Source organism: Zootermopsis nevadensis, unplaced genomic scaffold (assembly GCF_977971745.1).
Source record: "Zootermopsis nevadensis isolate Lab colony 2312 unplaced genomic scaffold, Znev_1.0 Znev_ptg000024l, whole genome shotgun sequence".
In the NCBI taxonomy this organism is placed as follows: domain Eukaryota; kingdom Metazoa; phylum Arthropoda; class Insecta; order Blattodea; family Termopsidae; genus Zootermopsis; species Zootermopsis nevadensis.
Window position 1 is genome coordinate 14,237,245 of NW_028259156.1, and position 24,164 is coordinate 14,261,408.

Genomic DNA, 24,164 nt, shown 5'->3' on the forward strand with positions numbered 1-24,164 from the left:
GTCCCATGAAAATCAAAAAATACCGCGTCCCGCGAGTTTTACATGCCTGATCTAAAACCTTTAGATGATCACAGGAGGAACCAATCAGACGCCATGCAGCAGATCCAATTTTATATATTTTTTTATTTTAAATACTCGAATACAATAAAGGTCACAGTCAAGTGCTTTCTCAACGTTTCCAGACAAAACAATCTCCTGATACTCGTTCCGTGTAAGTATTGGGGTGGGAGTCAATCCACCATACCCCGACTTGGCAACGTAAAACCGAAGGAATTGGTCGTCGTATTTAATTCGTTAAAGAAATCAAGCTCAAAATAAATGTCGTCTGTACTGCTAAAAGTAATGTTAACAGGAGCACAATTTATTAAGCGTTGAGAACGAAAAATGTTATAGCATTTTTATAATTAAAAACGCTTCGTCTTTCTCTAAGCGTAACTTAATATTTTATCTTCCACGTGAGAATCGTATAATTTAATGGTCTATCCTTATCATTCATCAATTATATTTAATGTAATGGTCTATCCTTGCTGTTCTTCTCCAATTATATTAATTGAAGTCGTACCTCTTACACAGACTGGTCTATAGAAACAAATCATGACTTGGTTTGTCATTTTCCAGCTTTCGTTTCCTCCTTCTGCTTTGCTCATGCAATTATCCAAGCTCAGTCTATAGTCAATGTAATTTGCTTAATTTAATTCATCAGTATTCATGTGTTTTATGTTCACGCACTTCGTATTTTCATCTGGCACGTTTTCACATTTTTTATTATAATCTAATTCCTTTCCTTTTACTCGTGAATCAAACAATCTAAAAACGCTTACAAATTCAATATATGATAAAGATATTTTCCATTAATATTACGACACACTGATGGTAAAAAAAAACCTTTCACGTAGCACCCAAAACAGACAATAATATTTTCAAGTTGTCAATTATATAATCTGAGAAGTATCATTACAGCATTTAATCCCGATTGCAACGTAAAATAAACTCGAATACAAAAATAATACGCTATTAATAAATCTAATAGACACTATAATAACAAATTAAAATAAACGTATAAATTATTAGCGAAATTAATTAGAAGAAAAGAACTCTGTGAGACTTCTAAAATTTAGTATTTACAAAAGTTTCCTATTTGTAACATATCGTCATTCCAAAAATTTTAGTCTGCTTGTACTCTATTCTGAAGCATTCAAGAGAAGTAGGCGTCAAAGTTCTGCCAGAACGTCTTCTTCTATTACCGCAAACACACTGAGAGACAAATTCTACATCATTTCTCCGGCCATTTCAACTTCACTCATACGAGAAGTTGCCATGGTAACTCGAAAATTGCAGTGACTAAAAGAAGCGTATCAGAATCACAGACCCTAAAGTGATAATTCCGACAGCATAAAAATCAATAACATCACTATTAATATATTCCGTTTACAAAAAATTTCGTCTTAGCGGTTATGACCTGACAAGCCGAATGTTTGACTTCTTTTTCCTGTAAAAGAAGGAATTCGGCTACAAAAAAAATGGATTATGTCGATCCCTTTCAGAAAAAGAGCTGCAATTTTACTCTGTCGTCTGATCTCTTTCAAAGTAGAACAAAAAACACAAATTCGATATGAACGCTACTTCAGAAACTAATAAAAGTGACGAGAAAAAACTGATATCTGCCTATAAGTCTACACGGAGTCATAAAAATACACTCCCGACTCCCTGGATGACTGAACTAAACTTAGATTCGTAAAAGCAAAAGCCTTCTCAGATACTCCAAGAATTCTATACGATGTGTCCATTATTAGAAAATGAATTTGAATGTTCAAAAATTGTCCACTTGAATTACTCCATTTTCGTTTACTTATATTATCTCGTTCACAGCGTGACGTCACTGAATCAGACCGCATTAAGGATTTATACAGTACCTGTTCTGCTTCATAGCCTCATTTTCTGTTGTATTTCGAATTCGGTAGCGCAAATGTTTAGGCACGGGAACCAAATCTACGAGAATCTCATATAAATGTAAATCCCATTTCATTAAGGCTTACATCTATTAAGACTGCAGACTGGGTTATTATACAGATGTAAAAATCTTACTCAAATCCCGAAGAAGTTCCCTAGCATATGTTTCCATACATGAGGCTTTTGAATTAATACACACCTACAATTCAGAACTATTTTTCGGAAAGAACTTAACTTATGGACGGGTGTGTACCTATGAGTGACTGCCTCACTGATTAGCTAATTATTTATTAAAATTATTGCCGGCACGTGTGGGCGCCGTAGGACGCGTAGCCTCTGTCTTGCCTTCAGACGTCACGGCAAAATCGAAAACCCCAATCAATTAAAATATTTAATACCGACTGATTCGGAAAGTTAAGGTTACGTAGGCAATCAGACAGAGGATTTCACAGTCCACAGGTTTCTCGTTTTTAATACAAACCGCAAGAGAACTGCAAAATATGAATGAATAATTATCGATTGTGTATTTCTGTATGTTGCACTAAACGGTCTAATACTTTGTGTCTGCTTTAAAATCAAGAATAACTTAGCCAGCATGACATCAGAATTTGTTATATCGATACCTCGCTTGCCACGTGAGATAATTCGCTTGTGTTTTGGCTCGAAAATATAATAATAACATAACTTGGATTAATTTTGCTATACTTCCCAGATATTACAATTTTAAACCCTATAAGATTATTTACTAGAAGTATCGGAACTACAAAATTAAATAAGAACAATTTTGATTGTTTATACCATAACCACTCTCTCTCTCACCAAATGACCTCTTATGCAAAAGTTATGGCATCGATTTAACTTCTGGTTAAAGGGGCTCCATTCCACTGTAAAAGTAACATAATACATCGAATCTGTTGCTATGTTAAGAGCACAACTAAAGTTTATTTTAACTGGTTCGGTTATATTTAGGTATGAAAAAGGACCTTTTTTACAACGTTCAATGTTGTTACGTCGTACGTTATAATTTGGAGGTGGAGAAACTGCAGCCCTATTTTACGTAAAATGCTTTAATTCAGATTTCAAATTAAGCTCGCTTAAGAAACTGTATTATTCCTTCTTCTCTTATCAGTCATTCAAGCCTTATTAATTAATTATGAATGTCTTAGAACAATATAGTCTATTGGTTAAGATTATGCGTCATTAAATTACACTTATGACATAATGGAATCCTTAATGGTCATTCCTGTGTGATTATTCTCCTCCTCATAGGAACGAACAAGAAGAAAGTGGAAACACAAATCACAGAAGCATGCTTCTCTTGTGTTACTACGCGTACCAGCAATTTACATGACATAGTAAAATTATAGTCATATAGTCATATGGCTGTTCAAAATTACGGGTATGTTCGAACACCAAACTATGGGATCTTCCCTTAATTGTGAAATTTCCATGGGCTGTAACAGTGCCAAAGGTTGTGAATTCTATAGGCAGAAAACAAATCTACGATGCCTCCAGCAAACAAAGACTCAGAACAAAGTTCTGAATTATTTTTTTAAGAATTCCGTTCTATGTCTTCAGGTAAGGATAATCCATCCCCTCGTATATTCGAAGGACTCCGAACTATGAATAGGCTAAAACTATGTAAGAAGGGTTTGGAGGTCATGTGTGATAACGAATATCTTCGGGGTTGTAGGATAGCCCTGATAATTGAGGCAGCAAGACCACTGAAACGTTGGTAAACGTCTACCAGACTACACAGCGCTACAACCCAGAAGACAGCTGTAACTAAGTACCTCCATTCTCAACATCAGCCTACAATAGTGCCATAAAACTTCCTCATAAACCAAAATTCGTAGCCTTGGAAGTACTTCATAAAGGCCGACCTATTCTGTTCATTCACTTCACAATCATATCCATTGTTGTATGTTTATTGTTACTAAAAAATCGAACTGCAGACTTCACACTACGTGGAATCAACTTCTTTACGACTTTATATTTGTAATCATTAAACACATCGAAACACTTCAAAAAAAAAACAGATCGTGATGGTGTTCTTATTGTTTATTTTGAGCGATAACATTTTTTGGAGACGACTGATAGTACGATTTGATCTTCCGAATATTTTGGACCTATAAAAAACAAAAATTATAGACTTGCCCAACAGATTTCAGTAGACTCCCTAATTCCAAACGTAGTCTAATAACACTCAGTAGTTTCGGAGATAATATCACGAGGATGTAAATTGCTGAAATCAAACAGAGTATTATGTTCATTAAAATAGAGGAGTTACAACAAAGACTTCCCGTCTTCATTCTTTGCATCGTGTCTGTTGGAATTTCCACCAGCAGACTTAGGAAGGAGCCGAGAAGTCAGTAACACTGATGTTCTTCAATTGTGGAATCCAATGATCCGTCTTTTACTGCCACTGGAAGGGGAAAAGAGGGGGGAGGGGGCATTGAATAAGATGAAGAAGAGTGATGTCCATTTCAAACTGCCTCATACCCAAACAGAACTTAATTTCGGTCTCATTGCGAACGAACGAACAAAACTTCGCTAGCGACACTTTGTGTTTTTAGAGGCTTCAAATGAAATACGATTACTAATTTACCAGCATCGAGTCAGGGACATAAAACTTTCACAGTAGGGAACGAAAACTGTTTCTGAGCTTTCAGTACTTCTTCTTACTCTGCCTCTGAATGCTTCACTACTGTGTAAATCCTGTCCTATCTCTCAACGTACGTACGCCGCTTGTAAAATGTGTGTGTTGTGTGTCATGAACTAGATCTTCAAGACACAATCGTCATTGAAACTCAATTGTTAAAATATATTTAGAGCAACAGACATACAGAAATACAAAATCAAAATCTATTATTGATTTTAAACAAGGTTCATAAAATTACAACTGGTGACATTAAATTCATGTGTCAGATTGAAAAATATAAATCAAATGTTAAGATTATAACAGAAATCAAGACATTGTTAATAAACAACCCGGTCTCAATGACGTGTAGGCTATAACTTACGTACGATAAACGATAATGCGAACTATGATGATGACTAATCGGTGAGCGTACAGCCTAACCTTCCAATTTCCCCTTCTCGCCCTTCCCCCCTGGGTAGTTAATACTTCCGACACTCGGTCAGTTGCGCCACGTAGCCCACTTCAACACTGTTTACATCACATAACATGGGACGACCAACAATGAGAAATCTTGCAAGAACAATGTATTACGTACTAATTAACAAATTATATTCTTATAACACCGATGCACAACTCATTTCCAACACAATGTAGAATCAAGTGCAATGTCATGTCTTGTTCGACAACTAAGTGACTACCCAAGTGTTGCATTCTTCCTTGAAACTTGAAAATCACTCATCTGATCAAGACTTTGTGAAACACGAGGGTTCACCACCCTCTTTACATCGCACCTCTAGTTATTACTCTGGGCCGAACAAGTGAGTCCCAAACCTTTCCCCCTATTTCTATGAGAAACATTTTGATATTATCTTTCCATCTGTTTGCTTGTTTATACTTCAGTTCTAACATACATTTTGTATCATACTGCATTACCTTACTCTTATTTCAGTACAGGGCAGTTTTTTCCTTTACAAGTCTATCAGGGAATAAACCAACAGATTTTTCTTGCGTTTTAGGTTGATCAGCAAGAATATGATATCACTTTTATTTACCCATCTATGCAGTTATTTACGTACTTACCTATGTAATTCGGTCACTCTCGGGTAGGGGATGAATGATTTCCATGTCTTCTGAATCGCCTATGTTGATATTAAGCAGATCGACCACGTTGTCAGTGTAACCTTCAAACTTCCACATCCTTACTTCCTCCTTAATAAGTCTGAATATCTTCCTGTGCCTTATTACCACACAACGCCAAAACTGTTACACAGCATTCACTTCCTACTGTACAACCGGAAATCAACTGACTCACATAATCTCAGGTACTAATTCTTTAACGTCACGTGACAAAAAAAAATACAGTGATAGCACCAGCAAACCACGTGTATTTGTGTACACCATGGTTGAAGCAATACTGTGCTCCTTGGTACTCGAAGCTACATTTTTATTCAATTTTTTCTTTGTGGTTTACAAAACATAATTTTAATGTATCTGTCATTCTATAATTGCCCACCTCTCTTATCCTCACTGTTTTGAAAAGACAATTTATATTTGATTGAAAGTATAAATTATTAAGCGCTTTAAAGACAAGAAATCTGAACTGTATGGCACCAAGAATTGGTCGAATTTTAATCACTCTTAATTTCGTTATATCGTGTGCATTTACTTTCTGTTTCTCCAAAGTATTTTAATTTTGCTTGCTTTTTTGTCAAAGAGTTGGTATTGATAACTCGGAAGACCGAGTATACAGCAGGAGACGGACATCTGTTATCCATTTTCAGAAACCATATACAGTCCTTGCGTTTTGGAGGTTATGTGTCGGCAACTTAGTGGGTTCATTTTCGTAGGGTAGTCGAAAAGGATTATAAGTTACTGCTGTTTCAAAACGAATGTTCTTTATGAGTGATGTTTCCTATAGATGTTCAGTAAACCAGGATGTTCAGATATGTCATTAGGTGAAGTTTCAATGAAGTCAACATCCTAACCTATATTACTGGAATGATCTCAGTACATAGTGGTCTTGTGATCAACTTTTTGTACTGAAATTACACATTTTTAGACAGCTCGTACAACATGCAGGCAATCACAGTTTTCCGAAATATTGTAATAAATACTGTGAAAATGTGCCGAACATTCTCTGTCACAAAGCTTGAAAATACACATTGCAGGTTGAACAGTAAGTGTGTGTCTGATCAGATGCAAAATGAAATTTCAGAGCGTTCAAACCAAGTACCCTCATTGGAAGATGAAAATGCTGAGTGCATGAACCTGGAACTGAATGTTGATGCAGATAGAAAGGACACATCAGTAATAGAACCATGTACTGAAGATATATCTACATTTTCACCATACATTCGACCTTCTTTCAACTTTGCTGCTTACATTAACAACTCTCCAGTGCTCCAAGAACTAATTAAACTTGGTGTCAATCTACATAGACTTGAAAGAAGGAAAGGTGTCCCAGAATTTATCCTACAAATGGACTTCAACCAAAACATGAAAGAGCATATTAGGTAATTACAGTAATGCAAAATCATGCATTGAAGGAAGTAATTTTGATTGGTTCCATTATTCTGTTCAATGGAGCTGCTGGATTCTGAAATGGAATAAAAGTATGCTAGTCTTGTACATGCCAAAGATATTCAGGTCTCAACATTCTCATGCCCATTCTGCATGAAAGTATCATTGCTTAGCCTTTGAAATGGCATGATGGCCTGTCTAATTCATATGGCTGACTGGAGTTTCCTAGTGGAGCATACATTTATTTGGTGGAGGCACTATTCCAGGCACATCTACAATCCATTTCAGAGGGGTGCCCATTAGGTGGTCTGTTTACCCCTTGAAGGGTATTTATTTTTATAAAGATGATAACTGACAGAGTGGACCTACAGTTCAATATGGTTTGAACCACTGTGTGGGTCTGTTATTAGGATGATGGGGAATCTATACTGAGCCCAGTAGTTTTACTTATAAAGTCTGTCCCTTTTTCAGGTTTTTACATGATTTGGGAGTTCCAGCAGATGAACTGGGAGATTTCATAACAAAAAATCCATGGATATTTAAAGATGAATTGGATAATCTCCAAGTTCGTGTTAACTACCTCCAGTCAAAGAAATTTTCAGCAGAAATGATAACGAGGGTAGTACGAAAAAATCCACATTGGTTATCGTTCAGGTACATTACAAATTTTGTTTCCTGTAATAGAATAATACGAGGCTTGAAATTCAATTGTCCATTTAAGGCTTATTACATGGATGTTATAAAAATGTGAATGAGTTAAACTAAAATAAGATTGTTGAGTCAAATGCCTTTGACTCAACACTGACATGGCTGATTGCCCAATAAAATGTTATAACATAAAATGAGATTAAATCACTATGTAGTTGGAGCTACATTTTGTATCTTTTCATAACTTTAGAATGCAGTACCTATATGTAACTGTACTGTATTTCTAGGTATTTTCTTAATTCATGTGTTGTACTTTCTGCTTACTATTCATAGTTCTTGATTCATTTATATGTGCAGCATTTTACTTGAATGAATCTTGGTCAGAAAAACATGCTGTAAATAAGCATGCTTTCTTTCCTTTCTGTTGGTAGCGCTGAGAACATAGATCAAAGATTAGGTCATTTTCAGAAGACTTTCAAGTTAAATGGTGATGAAGTCCGGAGCCTGGCAGTAGGAAAACCAAAACTTGTCACATACGATATGACTCACATTAAGGTAATTTCATTGTCTGTAAAAGTTACAAAAGAAAATTATTAGATTATTGGCTGGTGTAAAACCTAGGAATTCATGTAGAAGTCTATTTAAGAGATTAGAGATCTTACCTCTTCCATGTGAATACATATTCTCATTAATGAACTTTATTGTAAATAACCAAGAACTCTTTCAAACTAATTCTGCTGTACACCCTGTCAACACAAGGAATAAAAATCAGCTTCATAGACTAATTGCCAACCTCTCATGTTTTCAGAAGAGTGCATATTATGCAGGGATTAAAATTTTCAACAGTCTACCATCAAATCTCACAAGTCTTGTAAACAAAAAGGCACAATTTAAACCAGCATTAAAAAGATACTTAATTACACACTCCTTTTACTCTGTCAATGAATTTATGTTGTTTACAAATAAGTGATAAATTTTTCTTGTGTGTAATGGGTAGATCTATTTGTAGCTTATCATTTCTCTAGGTGAATACTTTGTTTTGTATTATGTGAAATTTATATAATAGTATGAATTGTACTTTATAATATGTATTGTATTATTATTTTTATTATTATGACTTTTTCCACATCCTATTGTCATCTGACTGTCTTATGGATCCATGGAATGTAAATAAATTATTATTATTACTAGTGAATATAGAGATTACTGAAAAATACACTTTGCTAAAGTATGTCAACAAAACTTGTACTTAGTACTAAATGAACTAAATGAACCCATTCACTGTTACCTAGGAGTTGAAGTATTTATGTAATGTTTATGTTAGAAGAATTATATGTAAAATCAGTATTTCATACAAGTAGCCACTTTAAAGTGTAGTGTGCTTTATATTTCAGAGAAATACATTTTCACTGAAAGAAGAAATGGGTTTCAGTGATGATGAAATGCGAAGTTTGCTGCTAAGACAGCCAAAATTATGGTTGAAAAGTAAGTTATTAATTCTCATTTCTGTGAGTGAAAATGCTTGTAAAATTACTTGGAACAAAAAGGCTTTATTAAAACTTAAAATACTGTAGAATTTTGTACAGCCGTGACACATGGTGTCTTAATACGAGGGATGAACATAAACTGCGAGTGTTAAACACTCAATTGCTCAGGTGATACGTGGGGAATGGAGGACACTGAATAACAAGGAAAATATTATTTTGACAGCTCATTATGGTAATCATTCAGAAGGTTGTGGATGTGCAGTTTAATCATATGGAGGAAGACAAAATGCATACAGAATTTTGGTACAGAAGCCTTTTAATAAGTGACAATGTATCTTACAGGTTGAGAGGATGTGAACTGGCATCGGATCATATGTAATGGCAGGCTTTATTATTGTGTTAATCCTTCAGGTTCTGATACTAGTTGTTAACGGTGATGGTCACAATAGTAAGATCCGCACAACTGTTTTAAAAATTTTAATCAAAACATTGATTTCACATACTCTCCCTTTTGTCATCGCAAGACTAGAACATGGGGCACTTGAATAAAGAATGTGATGGAAATACACAGTGATGTTTGTATGCAGATACAATTAAAAAAATCAATTTTTAATCACTTTGCATTTGAATTTGTATCTTCATGTGACATCATTGCATATTTTATGACTTCAGTGAATGCAGCAGAGGTCAGGAAAATCATAACTGGATACGTTTCCAACAACTTTGAATTTAGCTACTAGGACCGTTTCAGATGTTTATAATAAAAAAAAAATTGGGGGGGGGGGGGATTACCATAGTAAATTTTGATGAAAGGATGTATAAATTAATTGTTCCTGTTAACATAAATATAAACACACTGTTTTGTAAATATAGTAATTCCTTTGTATTACCAACACAGCAAATACCCATATTTTAAAAATATCCTGGATTCGGAGGGTTACAACAGACTATGAGCGGTAACCTATATAGTACATGTCATACTGTCCTTTGCACCTATAAAATAATTTTAATTTGCACACAGTGCTTGGAAAATGTTAATACTGTATCCTTTTCTATTTCAGGTAACAAGCCGCTGCTGGTGGTGTTTGATTATGTGCACAATGTCATGAAGTTGACTCATCAACAGATTGTTGATTTTCCAGAAATTCTCAAGAGTAGAACGTTTCGTGTTAAACAACGCCATCTATTCTTGGAGCTTTTGGGTCGGGCACAGTATAATCCTAAATTAGAAGGCTACATTTCACCTAAAGCTATTGTTTCTGGCACAGATTCTGAATTTTGTCAGGCTGTAGCCAAGTCATCGGTTGAAGCATTCAACATATTTCTCAAATCAATTTAAACATGAAATAATATGAATTTCATTTTAAAAAATCTGACAGAACTCTGGAGCTTGCATTCGCATAGCAAACTTATATAAATAAAGAAATTAACCTGTTGAAAGGAAATATTGTCTTATCAAAAATGTCCATATTGGTAAATTTGTAATAACGGAATGTGACGGTGTATTACAAAAATGTTAAGCCATTTAAATTCTCATTTAGATTGGACAATTTTAACATAATATAATTTTCTTTTTGAGACATTAAACAGCGTTGCTGATCGATCTTTTTAATGGTAACAATTTGTTTTCTTTGAGGTAAATACAGAATTTCATTTATGAATTCTGGTTGCCATGACATCTGATCAATATCTATTCTGCTGAAAATCCTTGTTAAATATCACTATCTGAATACAAAATCTGTCCTTTAAGTACGTCATCTTGAATACTTAAGCTACTCACACAAATAAAAGATCATTTAATAAAAGACATTTTTATTAAATATCAATTATTATACCTTTGCAACAACAAATAAGAACAAATTCATAAATATAACCTGAAAACCTTGTGCCTTTACTATGTTGACATTTTTTAGAAATTTTCCTTACAAAATTTGTGGAGGTTTACAGTTTTTCAGAATTTCGAAATCTCAGGTGCATTGTCACATTAGTTACCAGTCATCATCATGAAATAAAACAACAGATATCTTTACAATCAACATGTTTTCCAATTTTTGATAAAATTTTAACAATCTATCTAAACTTTAATTAAAAAAGATTTAAGATTACATATTCAAAGATGCAAATGTTTACTTCAACTTCACACAAATTTTCTTGAGGTCAATTAAAAGGTTCAAAAGTTATAACGAAGATACATATATAACAAAATTGACAAGCCCATGAACTGCCCTACATGAATACTGCTGAGAATGGATACTGTCCAATAAATGCAAGAGATAAATCCTCCAAGTGGCAAGTGGAGACTTTGTAAATTTTCAGTTTCCAGTTCAATATTTGTACCTTTTCATTTGGTTCATTGCATGGAGATTACTGCAGCCGACATATTAAAATGACCTTATATTAATTTACCTTACCTAGCTCAATTTTTTTCTGTATCGCTTTAACCGAGTGATACAGCAAAGAATCTATAATTCCAGCAACTGTAAATATGCCTCCAATAATAGCACAGATGTTAGTAGCGCAATGTCCAAAAGATCTGAAATGTAAGAATATAATCATTAAAATATTTAATATATTACCAGTATCTATAAAAGACATGAATCTTATGGGAATGCTTATTCAGTTTGCCTTATTCAGTACTCTTATTTATTTAATTATGCCTCTTCTCGAGTCCTAGACCAATCGGAGTCAAATTTTTTTCCATTTAAGACTTTATCAAATTAGCAATTAAAGTATTTCAGAAATATTTTTATTCATAATGTCTATGAATTATGTACATCTAGTCATGATGTTGAAGTAATTCAGTGATTTTGCCATATTTATGCAAATACCATGCACATCTTCTTTATTACAGTTCTGTACTAAGAAACTACACGTTATACGAAACGCTATGATTTCGGTAGCATAAAATGCTGTGCATAATGTATCAGCAGTTGTTAGTGCTACTTTAATTTAATTTTTGCATTTCATTTTTCACTAAAAATATTTTTAAAAAAATATCGTGCATGGCTTTTCATAGGTATTTGATATTTAAAATTTAATTCAAGAGCATGGGTACGATGCATGGATGTAATACAGGTATGCTGGGTGTAGTAATGCAAAAACTTACGGTATAATTTCATCAACAATGAAGAAATAGTACTTACTTTTCCCTTTCTGTATATTTTACCATCATTGGAGCAAGTTCATAACTAAAAAATATACCAGGCATTCCAGACTCTCCGCTGCTGATGGATACAACCTGAAGTGCAGAAGAAGACATTTACAATCATCATCTGTCAGTGGTAAATTCTAACAGCAGATGAGGAAAATCAATAACAGAAATGCTGGAGATGTTCTGGACAGCGTCTTGAACCAAAGTGTTTGGCATCACAGGTTCAAAGCTGGTCAGAAGTTGTTGAAAATAAACTGGGTCATTACCGTACCTTTTGATGTCTTGTAACGGAAAACTGATTGGTCTGCCACACTGCGCCATCTTTTCGAACATATGTTGTTGGCACTATCTTGACATAATACTGAAACATTGTTGCACCTAAAATAAAATAATTGTAATTTTTAGCAAGGATGAATTCAGTTCTCCCCACATTAAAAACAGCAGCAGTTAATTCAACCAAGTTCCAAATGTATTGTTTGTATTATGTGAAATTTATATAATAGTATGAATTATACTTTATAATATGTAATGTATTATTGTTATGACTTTTGACGTAAATACGTCTATACGGAAGGGTCATTCGTCAAAAACAGCATTACGAAGATATGTAAGATCCATACCAGCTTTTATATGAACTCCTGCGTGCATAACAATGCTTTACTCCTTTACTTAAGAAACTAATGTTATGTCATCTGTTTACTCGGCATTGTTTGTTTTTTTACTGCCGTCAACAATCCGCTTTCATTATTGCGGAAAGAGCTGAGCTGTGAATCGCTTGTAGAAGAAGTGCGTCGTAGAGTAATTTTGTGCTGGTAAAAACGTTTTAGAATATCACAAGTACTTATCTTATATAAGAATTATTAAGAAATCTGTGATACTGCCCTCCACACTCTCCATTTTAGTTTTGATTAAATTCATCATTGCCGGTGGACATCGTGGTCTCTTACAATTGAACAAAGTTTGAGGTAAGGGATTCCTATTTATTATTATTGTTCATCACATTTACTGTTTTCATCTGCATTTGTGAACTCGTTTAAGAGAATTAGGCTTCTCTTCTTTTGACGTAAATACGTCTATATGGAAGGGTCATTCGGCAAAAACAGCGTTAGTTACGATGATGTGTAAGATCCGGCGCCGAGTCACAGTTTTGTCACATTTATGGAGGAAACGTTTGGCTTAATGTTGATGTCAAATCCTCAATGTAGTACTACTAGATCAGAATCTTGTATAGATATGGTGTTTGCACGAAATGTTGATACTCTAGTGCACAAATTTTATAACATATTTCAGCTACCACAGACCCATCTTAAGCGTAACTAATTCAAGTTAAATAAGCAATGTCTTAATCAAACTATTTACTCAATTGTAAAGCATGTATAAAGGGAATATTTAGAATAAAGCTAATATATAAATTTCCTTTCATTGTAATTATTGCCTAAATATAATTTAAATACAAAGACGTATTTACGTCAGAGTCTCCGGAACCGTGGTTCCACTGTCAATTTACCACATCCTATTGTCATCTATCATATGGGTCCGTGGAATATATGTATTGGATTCATGTGGCTGCTCAGGTGTGACGGGTGGCACATCCTTGTGAAAATGGTAATGAACCTTCTGACTGGGTGACTATTAGCTTCTCAAAAAGGACTCTGCATCATGTAATTGCTAACATAATTACAAGATATAATACTAATATGTAGTAAAATGTCACTGCATTCCATTTTAAATTCTTCTAAACCTTCCTACTTCCTGTTAACTGTGCCAGTATTTCTTTCCAACATCGGGGCTGGCCACAGCATTACAGTAGGCCTAGGCTGACGACATTTCTGTAACACACAAAACCTATACCACACTCCGAAAAAGAATGACGTGACAGTTCACAAGTACTACGAAACTAGACATACAGTGCGCATGCGTTCCGTACGAAACAGGTTTCGAGAGTCGAGATTCTCGAGTCAAATCGTTCATATCTATAGTTGAACAAAGAGATAAACATGGCGGATTTATAGTTTCGGAATTGGTTGTGTCCAATATTTATCACCTAATCTGCATATCTGGGAAGACATTTCAAACAAACATATATACAGTTTACGTAATAATATTACAGGTTCGTATAAACTATATGTATTTGTTCAGTACAATATTTTAAGTACGGTTATATCAGGCACATCTTTAAAACCAAATTGTACTAACCTCGTGATACCCTACTGCTGTTGAAAATGCAAACTTGGCAATACAATTTCCTAATTATTAACATACTGTAATTATATTAATGTTATTTCAGTATAATTTACCAAGATTTCTGTCAACGTAATGATGTATGGGATATGCCAACTATTATGAGGAAAGTGACATTTTCGCTTTATAGAATTTTAAACTTTAACGACGACTGAATGCATTTAAGTCTTATCGGCCAATCATCGCTTACACTGCCCATAATACTTAAGTGATTTCCCTTTATAACATTAACTGACTGCTATTTGTCAATGTTAGTCTTTGGGTTGTAATGCCACATGACTTGTAGGTAGATACTAACGGTCCTAAGAAACATTCTGCTCTCATCTTCAGGGCTTGTAGTTGTATGAGTGTTTATGTATCTATGGGGATACTTCTCCTGCAGAGTCTGAATGTAAACACTCTTAACCCATGTTACAAAATAATATCAGTTAATCTGTGAGTACAGGGACATTCATGGCATAGGCTAGGTCTCAGCTTTTAAGTCTAGAGGTTTCCTACAGTTACTGATGTGAAAGAAATTCATGTGGTAATAATTCTTTAATTTGATTAATATAATTTGTATAATGAAGAATACAAATAAAAGATTAATGTATTAAAATTGTGAATCTGAAGAAACAGTGGATGGCCTAGAAACATATCAGTTACCAGACACATTTTTAAGTGTGAGAGGCACAGAAAGTATATTGTTTTTTCTGTTAATTTATGTATCAGAAGATGCATAGTAAAAATATACCCTCCATTTGTTTTGTAGCAAGTTTTGTATAATGCCTGTTCCTGTTGGATCATACCATTCTGGCCCAAGCTGTTGGGATCGCATGAAGATGGGGTTCACAATAGGCTTCTGTGTTGGCATGGCATCTGGTGCTCTTTTTGGAGGATTCTCAGCACTCAGGTATATGAGAATTTATACTGCTTTAAAAGACTGTAACGTGCTGTGCTTTGAAACCTTATATTACTTCCTATTTTACCAGGTATGGACTCCGTGGAAGAGAATTAGTGAACAGTGTGGGAAAGATGATGCTTCAAGGTGGAGGAACCTTCGGAACATTTATGGCAATTGGAACAGGCATCAGGTGTTGAGTGTGATAAAATATTGTTACAATAGTCATAGTGAGTGACAAGAGTTCCAAGATATTTTGTGCAGCAAATCACATAACCTACATATTAAGTTGTGTGCAAGTGGTTTACAAACTGTAAAGACAGAGAATGACCAGAACAGAAAATCATTGATTATTTGCATATTCCATGTGTTATGTAATGGTTTTTGTTAGTAAATAACCCTTCATTATGTGTTATAATTTTATTCATGCAGTCCTTTTGTGTGACAATTTCACAGCAAACATAACAAGATCACAATCTAAACTTTCATCATGGAAACCTCAAATCTCATACAGACATAGATTAGATTTGAAATGCTGAGTTTAAAAGAGTCTGCTAGTAATGTAAAGACTTTTTTAACATAAACTAATACCAAGCAAATGTAAATTTTAAAATGGTGATTTTACTTATCTAATCCAATCAGTGTCTTCAACAATACTATATATGTAATCATTTGGCTAACATTCTTTATACATTGCAAAGGATAAGTGGGCCCCAGAGCCTGTCTGGATGCAGTGATGAACAGAAAAATTCTGCCAGGAATCAAACTGTGATCATCCATCCTGTAGCCAGTTATTCTATACACTGAACTAATCCAGTAGAGAAAGCCATCTTCCGTTTTTGGATTCCGAATGCCATTGATGAAAAACAAATAACTGAAAGAGGTTCCTTACAACAGGCAACACAAAATGGCCTGCCTCAGTGGTTTATTTCTTCTTAAAACATCTAACTTTTTCACAGTATGAATGGCTTCAAATAAGAGGGTTTATTATGGAACGAAGTGCATCACAAAATACACTAATTACAAACAAAATATATTTACAAAGTGAAAATGCACTGTTTCCATCTTCATGGCTGAAGTCCTATGAGTTCATACAACTTCACAACCCAGAACAACATTGCCAACACAGTTCTGACTGAGGCTATGACGACATATCCATGGGATGAATTCCAAAAATAAGAGGCACAACAAGTACATGAATCATGAACTACGTAAATTTAAGTGTGATCTGAACAGCAGTTTATAATATGACAAAAAATTTAGCGAACTAAAAGAATAAACAAGGGTACCAAATTTTCTTCCACAAAATGATCTGAAACCTGACAGGTACAGAAATACAGAAGTATCAAGGTCACCTCTACCATAATGATGGAGTTATGCGGTATTCAGAAAGAGCCTTACCTTCATGTGTGATGACGTCAGTTCCATCAATTGGATTTGTCTTTCCTGGAATATTTTTACCAAATGAGAGGTGCCTGATGCGATGTGATGTGTTGAAGCTTGTAGAGGAAAACGGTTGTACATCATGAACTGCAAAATTAGAATTAGAATTAGTTTGTAGCTTGAAATGGGCTATTTATGAACAGACTAGCCAATCACCTCTATTATTCAACAGGATCTTTCTACCATATAATTTTAAAGAATTTCGCGTGACCTCCGAGATCTGTAATGACAAGAAACATCAGAAACAAAGAAAGATGATGCACTTTCCCGAAAACATTTTTTTGATTCTACATATAATACATACAATTCTATGTTTAAAACACCAAGTCTCTAACAGCAACTTCTAAACATTTATGGTAACCATATAAAAAAACTTGCAATTTTATAGTCTACTAAACACTTCTCAAATATTTAGGGGGCACAGGTCAAGTGCCATTCAACACAGGCTTTTAATTTGAAGTTTGGTGACAATTTCTGCAAATTTTATATTTAACATCTTCTGTGCTTTAAACAATATCAACATGACTACTATGCAAACTTATAAGGAATAATCTTGTAATTTTTCACAAGTTAACAACTAGCTTTCATTACTCTTTGTCAACAAAATACAACTTGTAAGGAATATTTATTTAATTTCTGAATAGACAGAAAGGACTACATATTTTGCACCCCCTGCAAACATAATGAAAATACTTACTATGTACATGATTTATGGAGAAGCTCTGTCCAGGGGCAATGTGAAAACTTCCACCAACCTACAGATTACAAATACAGATCTCTTAGTACATTATGTTACTTACAACATCGTGATGCAACAGAATGTCATTACAACACATTTCAGTGTACCATGAAATATTATTGGAATTGGATTGCATATCTTACTGAAGGGTGTGCAGTATTCAAATAAACACATTACTGGCAGAAGGCTCTTTCAAAATAAAGTAGCCTACTCATGTGCTAGTAGGAAGACGTTCCAAACAGAACCTTAGTTAAACATTGTGTAGAAACTTTCCTAAAAATATGTTTCAGTGTCTGTTATTTTTTTCTGTCCCGCTACACGCCATGTAGGTCGTTTGGGGGGAGCGGAGGTTAGCTCCTACTCTTTCTTGACCTCGGCACTAGATGGGGGTGAGTGGTCAGCATCACGCCTCGGCCATGCTTTACCGCTGGGAAAGGATCCCGGTATCCATTGGACAGGAGGCTGGGTGGGCCCCAGAGCCGGTCTGTACACAGGCTAGAGGAAAAATCCTCTGCCTCTGACAGGGATCGAATCCCGGTCATCCAGCCCGTAGCCAGTCACTATACTGACTGAGCTATCCCGGCATCTAGTGTCTGTTATTAGATTCAGTAAATACTGTACAGCTGAGGAAATCAATATGTCTTACATATATTACTCCCTTATTAAAAACTAGAAATATAATTCTAAAACATACGGAGTGATCATTTTATTTGTGAATCCATGAAAATGTAAACAAATTTATGTAAGAAAATAACTACAGACATGGAATTTAGAAGCAACAAATTTTGTTATCTGACATCATTTACATCGTTTATTTCATCATTATAAAACGTTATACCAAACTGCAACTTACTCGGTTTACTTCCATATAACCATATATTTGACAAGCTTCTGAAAAGGCATTCTTTAACTTCTCTGAATAATGCTCTGAATGGCACTGAATAACTGTATCCAGATCTGGAAATGCCCATTTCTTTCTTCTATAAGCTTCTTTCACGGCTTCACAAGTATCACAACACCTGGAAAAATATCATAAAAATTACAACACATATCAGAATTATACTTTACAATGAAAAACAAAGATGGACTACTATTAATAATTAATAATTCAATTCATTTAACAGGCTCTTATGAAACACCTAGGTACCATGCAAGAAATTTCTTGATTGGATAAATAATAATTTCTCAAGGATTACGTTCCATGCATTTAATTAACACAGATAATTGTTTAATGTGCTAGAATACAGCAAGAAAGCCAAGAAAACACAAGCACTGCAAAGGCATATGTACAATATGTCTTAGATTTATGGATTATTTCCCATAATACAAAATTCAACCCATTTCTGACTTCATTGTTACCCAGTCATTTGCTCTATTCTTAACTGTAGAAGATCTGTATTGTAATATACATACGGATAATCTGCAGTGTCAGCACCGTAACAACTTCCACACTTTTTTTCTTCAGTTGTATTTTTTTCTGGCTAGAAAGGGAATATAAACAAATGGTAGTAATGTAAGTAGCAACAAAAGTTCTACAGTGAACAATCTTTTAATCAGCATTAAAAAAGTTGTATGGATTATATAGTTTTATTTTGGAGGTGAGGAAGAAAATTTCAAATACCAGTTGCCAAAAAGAAAATTTAAACTTTTTGATTCATGTAAAGAAATTTTCCACAGTTGGGTCACACAGCAGTAATAGTGGAATGACATAGTGACTGATTCTGATAACTTTAATATCACTACATCAAATGTCAATGTTTGTAGAATGAAAAATCTTAACCTCAAAATTAACTTTTAGGCTTCATCTTTATATGATACTTACTTTTAACATATCTGTTCCTCCTGCTCCAATTTCTGAAATATGAAATTAACAAGTACATTCAGAAACATATTATTTTATGCACTTATAACAAAATACAGGAGTGAAGTGAACCTTTACTAATTTATCCAACTTCATCTTACTAAAGGGATTTCATCACCTTACAGCATATCTCATAACTGTTACGCTTGGAATGCAATCTAGTTGAAAGCATAATCCTTAATAAACAAAACTAAATACTTACTATCTTGGCTGCTTTTAACTAGTTCTATGCTATATCCTGATAAATATTGACAATGACAAGTAGAATTACCTTCTTTCTTTGGGTCTTCAATTGGTTTTCCATCCAGGTTCAATCTACGTTTGTAAATGTTGTGTTCAATTTTCAAATGTTGTTCTCCTGATGTATCCATTGCATCCAGTACCAGAACTGCAATATATAAAGTTAGTCTTTACCAACAGAACCGTAACAGGCAAGTTCAAAATGCAAATCAACCAGCTTTCTTTCTTCTTAGTGACTTTGAGGTTTTCACAGCAGTGAGTCTGAAGATGGTTGTCTTCTGGGTTGTTGTGCCATGTAGCCTCATAGAAGTTGGTGAAGTTTACCAGACTATATGGCACAACAACCCAGATGACAGCCACCTACAAAGTAGTTCTTGAGAAGCTAACAGTCATTCAGCTGGTAAAGAAATTCATCGTGGTTTACGAAATCCACACATTCACTACCATGTTCACAACAGACCCTATCCTAAGGCTTAACTGAGGCTGGAACAATTGGATATGTACCATCATGTACAAACAAGTGCGTTTGAATGGAGACATTTATAGTAGAGACCAGACTATTCAGGTGAAAGAAACCAGTACAGGAAATTACTGCCCTAAAAATGAACCAGTTCCCAGTACAATGTTTCTTATCTGGGCATCTGCAAGTTGTGCCTACAAGGTGAGCAGATTCTACTCTTTTATGTTTTATGCTCTACTGATGTACGTTTTAAGCTTGTTTTCATCATACTTTTTACTTCCAAACTTGAGTAAAAATCATAACAAATAAAACTATCTGTATTTTAGTTACTCTGCATTCCATTTAATAAAAATGTATGAGATCACTTTTGGAAGGGGTCCACAGTATCAGAAAGATTGAGAAATACTGCCCCAGTACATGTTGATGTTTTATTTTTGAATCACATAATATAACTATTACATATATGTCATAAAGGTACAACATGCTTAATTAAGAAGGTATGAGGTCTTATGTAATATAACAACAAAAAACAAAGCTTACATTCACAAGAAATTGCTGGTATAACAAAGTCTACATTTATCCTTAGCTTTGGTCCTCTTGATGTGTCCACAAACAGTTCTTCTGATACTGTAGGTGTCCAGTAGTCCCGAATTTCAAAAAATACAAGCAATGCTATCACACAGCAACTCACTACTGTCACTGTAAAATAATAAAGGGACAAATTATTTCCAACTTTTTAAACAGAACAGAACAATAATCAACTGATAACTTATTTTTTAAGGAACAAAACAACAGACACATTGTCCTCTGGAAAATGTGAGGAAACATGTAACTTTACCTGTCGCTTTCCAGATGTGTAACTTTTATTGTTTCTACATACTCTTTACGAGATAAGATATCCATAAAATGTTGGTCTAATACAATACATAATATGAAAATAATTCAAAATATGATATAGCAACTCATCCTTCCCCATAAGTTAATTATCCTAACATAAAACCAAAGTATGCTACGCTATGCTATGTCAAACAAGCCAAGGTATGCTGACCTAAACAAAACTAAAAAACAAGTACTGAATAACAATATAACGCAGCTTCTAGGATAATCATATTCTGCACTTTAAACCATGTCCCTCTTTACTAAATACAGATATTCGGACTACTAACAAATGAACTGTATTCTTATACTGAAATAAGGATTCGATTACAATTGATCTGCATATTCCTGTGGCCCGATATTCTTATTCTTTATAAAATTATTTCAGATACTTGTAAAGGTAGATTCATCTACACCTTCCACCAGTCTCAGCATAAATGCCAGGTATAAAATACTTGTGAAATGCTGTGTTGACAATGTGTTCGTTTGTTTACCTGCTGCTCCTCCATAAGTTTTGATTCTAAAATCTTCCAAGGTTTTTGGATATGCATCCAAATAACGTAACCTAACAAGAATATCACTAGAACTCATAACAGAAATAAAATAATACAAAACCAACAGAATACACACTAGACAGCCTTCACACACGTCAAAAACTACCTGGCACGTCTGAAACGCATCACGCACAGTCAATTTTTCTCTTGCCAATATCTGAAACAAATAATTTCCTTCAACAGTACATTGCCAACTACTGGAAAGATAATTTAATTGCATGATATTCACATAAAAGGAAAAAGCAGGTTAATTTTATTTCGGATGGTCAAATCAACGGCGCACTTTTTGCATATATTTTCAGTCTCGCTTCCCAAAATTAGGGTCCATGCAACAACGGCCCTGGGAGAGACTGATTAGCCCTCAAGGAAAAGTACATGTGAGGAATTTTAGGTGAAAACAAGTTCAACATGCATTATATGAACATACAAACCCAAATAACAACACCATTGGTTTAACACTAAGAAGTACATCATTGTTAATGAAGACTAATACAAGCTGCCAACAATTGCCAGTTACTCAGAAACATTAACAGAATAAGTGATAACGTGACGGGACAGTAAACAGTCAACAACAGCATTTTATAGAAGACATTTAAAAACTGTCGTTTACTTTCCACACGCTTCCATCGGAAACTTTTCTAATTCTTTCATCAATGTTGTCTGTCTGAGATATATGCACATGTATAAAGCAAACTATGGCAAAAATATGAAGACAAAAGGCAATTCCGATACATAAAAATACAGGAGCAGGCTTGGATCACCAACCAACATACTGCTACTATCTCCAGGACTGAAATTTCAAGGAATGTAAGACGCAACGATCCAAAATACTGTAGCACCGTTTACTACGAAAGTCAACTCAAATTTGAAAGACCTTGGCGTTTGTCCTGTAAAACACCGGAAGCCGGTCTGGCACAGGATTACTCTACACGAAAGTACAAAACAAAAAGTTAACTGACTTTTTATCCGGGCATTATCATGACGAGACCGACCAATCCCAGCGCAAGTAGGTACGAGGTTGTTCGTGAATGGGGGCAAAATCTACTACGCAGACATCTTCGAATTTTCTGCGCTTTCTAGCTTGTTGCCATGGTTACAGAGAAGTTCTGGCATCCCTCTGTCTTGCACGTAGAGCTAACGCTAGAGTGCAACAAGCAAGGGATGAGGTGGGAATGAGTCTCCCGATAGCGCATGGCTGTGCTACTAGGGAGGGCGACAATACCGTCTTCAGTCCTGGACCTCATCCAGCATCCGCTGTCCTTTTCTTTAGTGTGTTGCATATATTACACGATGCCAATATCAAACCAGTCATTTCTAATACACAAGACGAATTTTGGCCTAGTGTTAACAATCGTATCGATGGGGTTTTTGCTTTCGGTACGCGATGATTATATCTCACTACACAGTAACACGTGTTGTCTGCAGTTAACAACGATTAATATTTAGGTACGTAATCTCATAAACAAGACTATTCCTGATTAGTTTAGCCATAATACATCGGAGGACATTTGTAAACTAGGGAGTGCGCAGTTCGACAAACGTCATCGTAATCGAAAGTTAAGTGACATATTTCTATGGTAACGTACGGCAGGCCTACAACATACAAACACCAATAATATGAACATTGCACGTTTGTAACTTCAAGCTACATTACTCTTCGATCTCACCTTGAAGTATCACGTAAAAATCCATCGCCTGAGGATTGGTTATGGCTAGCTACACCCCGCTTCTGTTCCATAGAAGACCATCTCAGTTACATCATCATCGCGATCCTGGGCGTGATGTTGAAGATGATATGGTGTCATTGTACTCGGTGGCGGAGGTATCACTTCCCAGGATAACGTCCCGTGAAGTGAAGAGGCGAGAGGTTCAGCTGAGGAAGATTGAGAGGTCCAATGACGGCGTTTCGGTAAGTTCCGATAATTTTTAAAATAGACTGATCGTCACCAAACGTGAAGGCGTTCAAAACAGGGAGATTACGATGGAGGAGACCTGATAAATGCACACCAAATTTTTGTTGGAAACTTTTAGAATAAAGTACAGCTTTGAAGAACAAAACGTAGACTACAGGATAATATTAAAACGGACATTAAAGAAAACGTGTAAGAGAGTGTTGACTGCATTTATCTAGCTGAGGATAAGTTCCAGTGACAAATTCTCGGTGAACACAATATTGAACCTTTCCGTTTCATAAAAGAACAACTGACAGGTTTTCGGGAAGAACTTTGATATATGCATTTAGTTAAGTAGTTGTCGGTTTTCTTGAACCTAATATTATTAATAATATTAATTTTAATGCCGTGATTAATAGCAATAATATAAGCCAAAGAATTGAGTTTATTGAGTTTACAGTGAATAAATATTAACAAAATACTAAAATAGAAGTGATTTTATTTCAGTCAATAAATTAAACCGCCATAATAAATACTTAAAATAATTACTACATACGAAATATTTAATGTTAAAAAATGGA

At 34.8% G+C, this 24,164-nt stretch overlaps 5 protein-coding genes across 8 annotated transcripts in view; 3 read left to right on the plus strand and 2 right to left on the minus strand.

The window, feature by feature from the left end:
• The window catches only part of LOC110830897 (cardioacceleratory peptide receptor), a 103,797-nt gene extending 97,789 nt beyond the window's left edge, over positions 1 to 6,008 (minus strand). For 2 of the 3 annotated variants that reach the window (XM_022066282.2, XM_087355353.1), the window contains exon 1: positions 5,672 to 6,007. The gene's annotated coding sequence lies outside the window, so the exon portion shown is untranslated. Of the gene's footprint in view, positions 1 to 5,671 lie in introns of all 3 variants that reach the window. The other variant, XM_087355356.1, reaches the window with a different exon arrangement.
• A 343-nt stretch (positions 6,009 to 6,351) lies between these two features.
• mTerf3 (mitochondrial transcription termination factor 3) lies at positions 6,352 to 11,849 on the plus strand. The gene is made up of 5 exons (XM_022066291.2): positions 6,352 to 7,104; positions 7,583 to 7,765; positions 8,191 to 8,314; positions 9,154 to 9,244; positions 10,308 to 11,849. The coding sequence occupies exons 1-5, from the start codon at positions 6,665 to 6,667 to the stop codon at positions 10,583 to 10,585; spliced, it is 1,116 nt and encodes a 371-aa protein (XP_021921983.1). The 5' UTR covers positions 6,352 to 6,664; the 3' UTR covers positions 10,586 to 11,849.
• On the minus strand, positions 11,042 to 23,486 carry LOC110830900 (endoplasmic reticulum-Golgi intermediate compartment protein 3). 2 transcript variants are annotated; one of them, XM_022066290.1, is made up of 11 exons: positions 23,359 to 23,486; positions 20,802 to 20,960; positions 19,833 to 19,949; positions 19,523 to 19,554; positions 19,114 to 19,181; positions 18,554 to 18,719; positions 17,659 to 17,716; positions 16,920 to 17,048; positions 12,669 to 12,775; positions 12,390 to 12,484; positions 11,042 to 11,779 (listed from the first exon to the last, which is right to left on the minus strand). In XM_022066290.1, the coding sequence occupies exons 1-11, from the start codon at positions 23,381 to 23,383 to the stop codon at positions 11,644 to 11,646; spliced, it is 1,092 nt and encodes a 363-aa protein (XP_021921982.1). In that variant the 5' UTR covers positions 23,384 to 23,486; the 3' UTR covers positions 11,042 to 11,643. The 2 variants fall into 2 exon arrangements, with proteins under 2 accessions (XP_021921982.1, XP_021921980.2); XM_022066288.2 differs by lacking the exon at positions 23,359 to 23,486 and adding an exon at positions 21,632 to 21,838.
• LOC110830902 (reactive oxygen species modulator 1) lies at positions 14,334 to 15,928 on the plus strand. The gene is made up of 3 exons (XM_022066294.2): positions 14,334 to 14,507; positions 15,390 to 15,530; positions 15,610 to 15,928. The coding sequence occupies exons 2-3, from the start codon at positions 15,403 to 15,405 to the stop codon at positions 15,716 to 15,718; spliced, it is 237 nt and encodes a 78-aa protein (XP_021921986.1). The 5' UTR covers positions 14,334 to 14,507; positions 15,390 to 15,402; the 3' UTR covers positions 15,719 to 15,928.
• Positions 23,400 to 24,164, plus strand: part of Dyrk2 (Dual-specificity tyrosine phosphorylation-regulated kinase 2) — a 158,269-nt gene continuing 157,504 nt past the window's right edge. The window contains exon 1 of the mRNA XM_087355349.1: positions 23,400 to 23,600. Within this exon, the coding sequence (XP_087211475.1) occupies positions 23,400 to 23,600 (201 nt within the window). The remainder of the gene's footprint in view (positions 23,601 to 24,164) is intronic.

Excerpts from the sequence above, each read along its gene's own strand:
- mTerf3 (XM_022066291.2), top strand. The coding sequence starts at position 6,665 with ATGCAGGCAATCACAGTTTTCCGAAATATTGTAATAAATACTGTGAAA. Across the intron at positions 7,766-8,190 it reads CCACATTGGTTATCGTTCAG|CGCTGAGAACATAGATCAAA; the intron begins GTACATTACAAA and ends TTCTGTTGGTAG. Across the intron at positions 8,315-9,153 it reads ACGATATGACTCACATTAAG|AGAAATACATTTTCACTGAA; the intron begins GTAATTTCATTG and ends TTTATATTTCAG.
- LOC110830902 (XM_022066294.2), top strand. The coding sequence starts at position 15,403 with ATGCCTGTTCCTGTTGGATCATACCATTCTGGCCCAAGCTGTTGGGAT. Across the intron at positions 15,531-15,609 it reads GGAGGATTCTCAGCACTCAG|GTATGGACTCCGTGGAAGAG; the intron begins GTATATGAGAAT and ends CTATTTTACCAG.
- LOC110830900 (XM_022066288.2), bottom strand. The coding sequence starts at position 21,728 with ATGAGTTCTAGTGATATTCTTGTTAGGTTACGTTATTTGGATGCATAT. Across the intron at positions 18,720-19,113 it reads GCTGACACTGCAGATTATCC|GTGTTGTGATACTTGTGAAG; the intron begins GTATGTATATTA and ends ATATTTTTCCAG. Across the intron at positions 17,717-18,553 it reads GTTATATGGAAGTAAACCGA|GTTGGTGGAAGTTTTCACAT; the intron begins GTAAGTTGCAGT and ends TGTAATCTGTAG.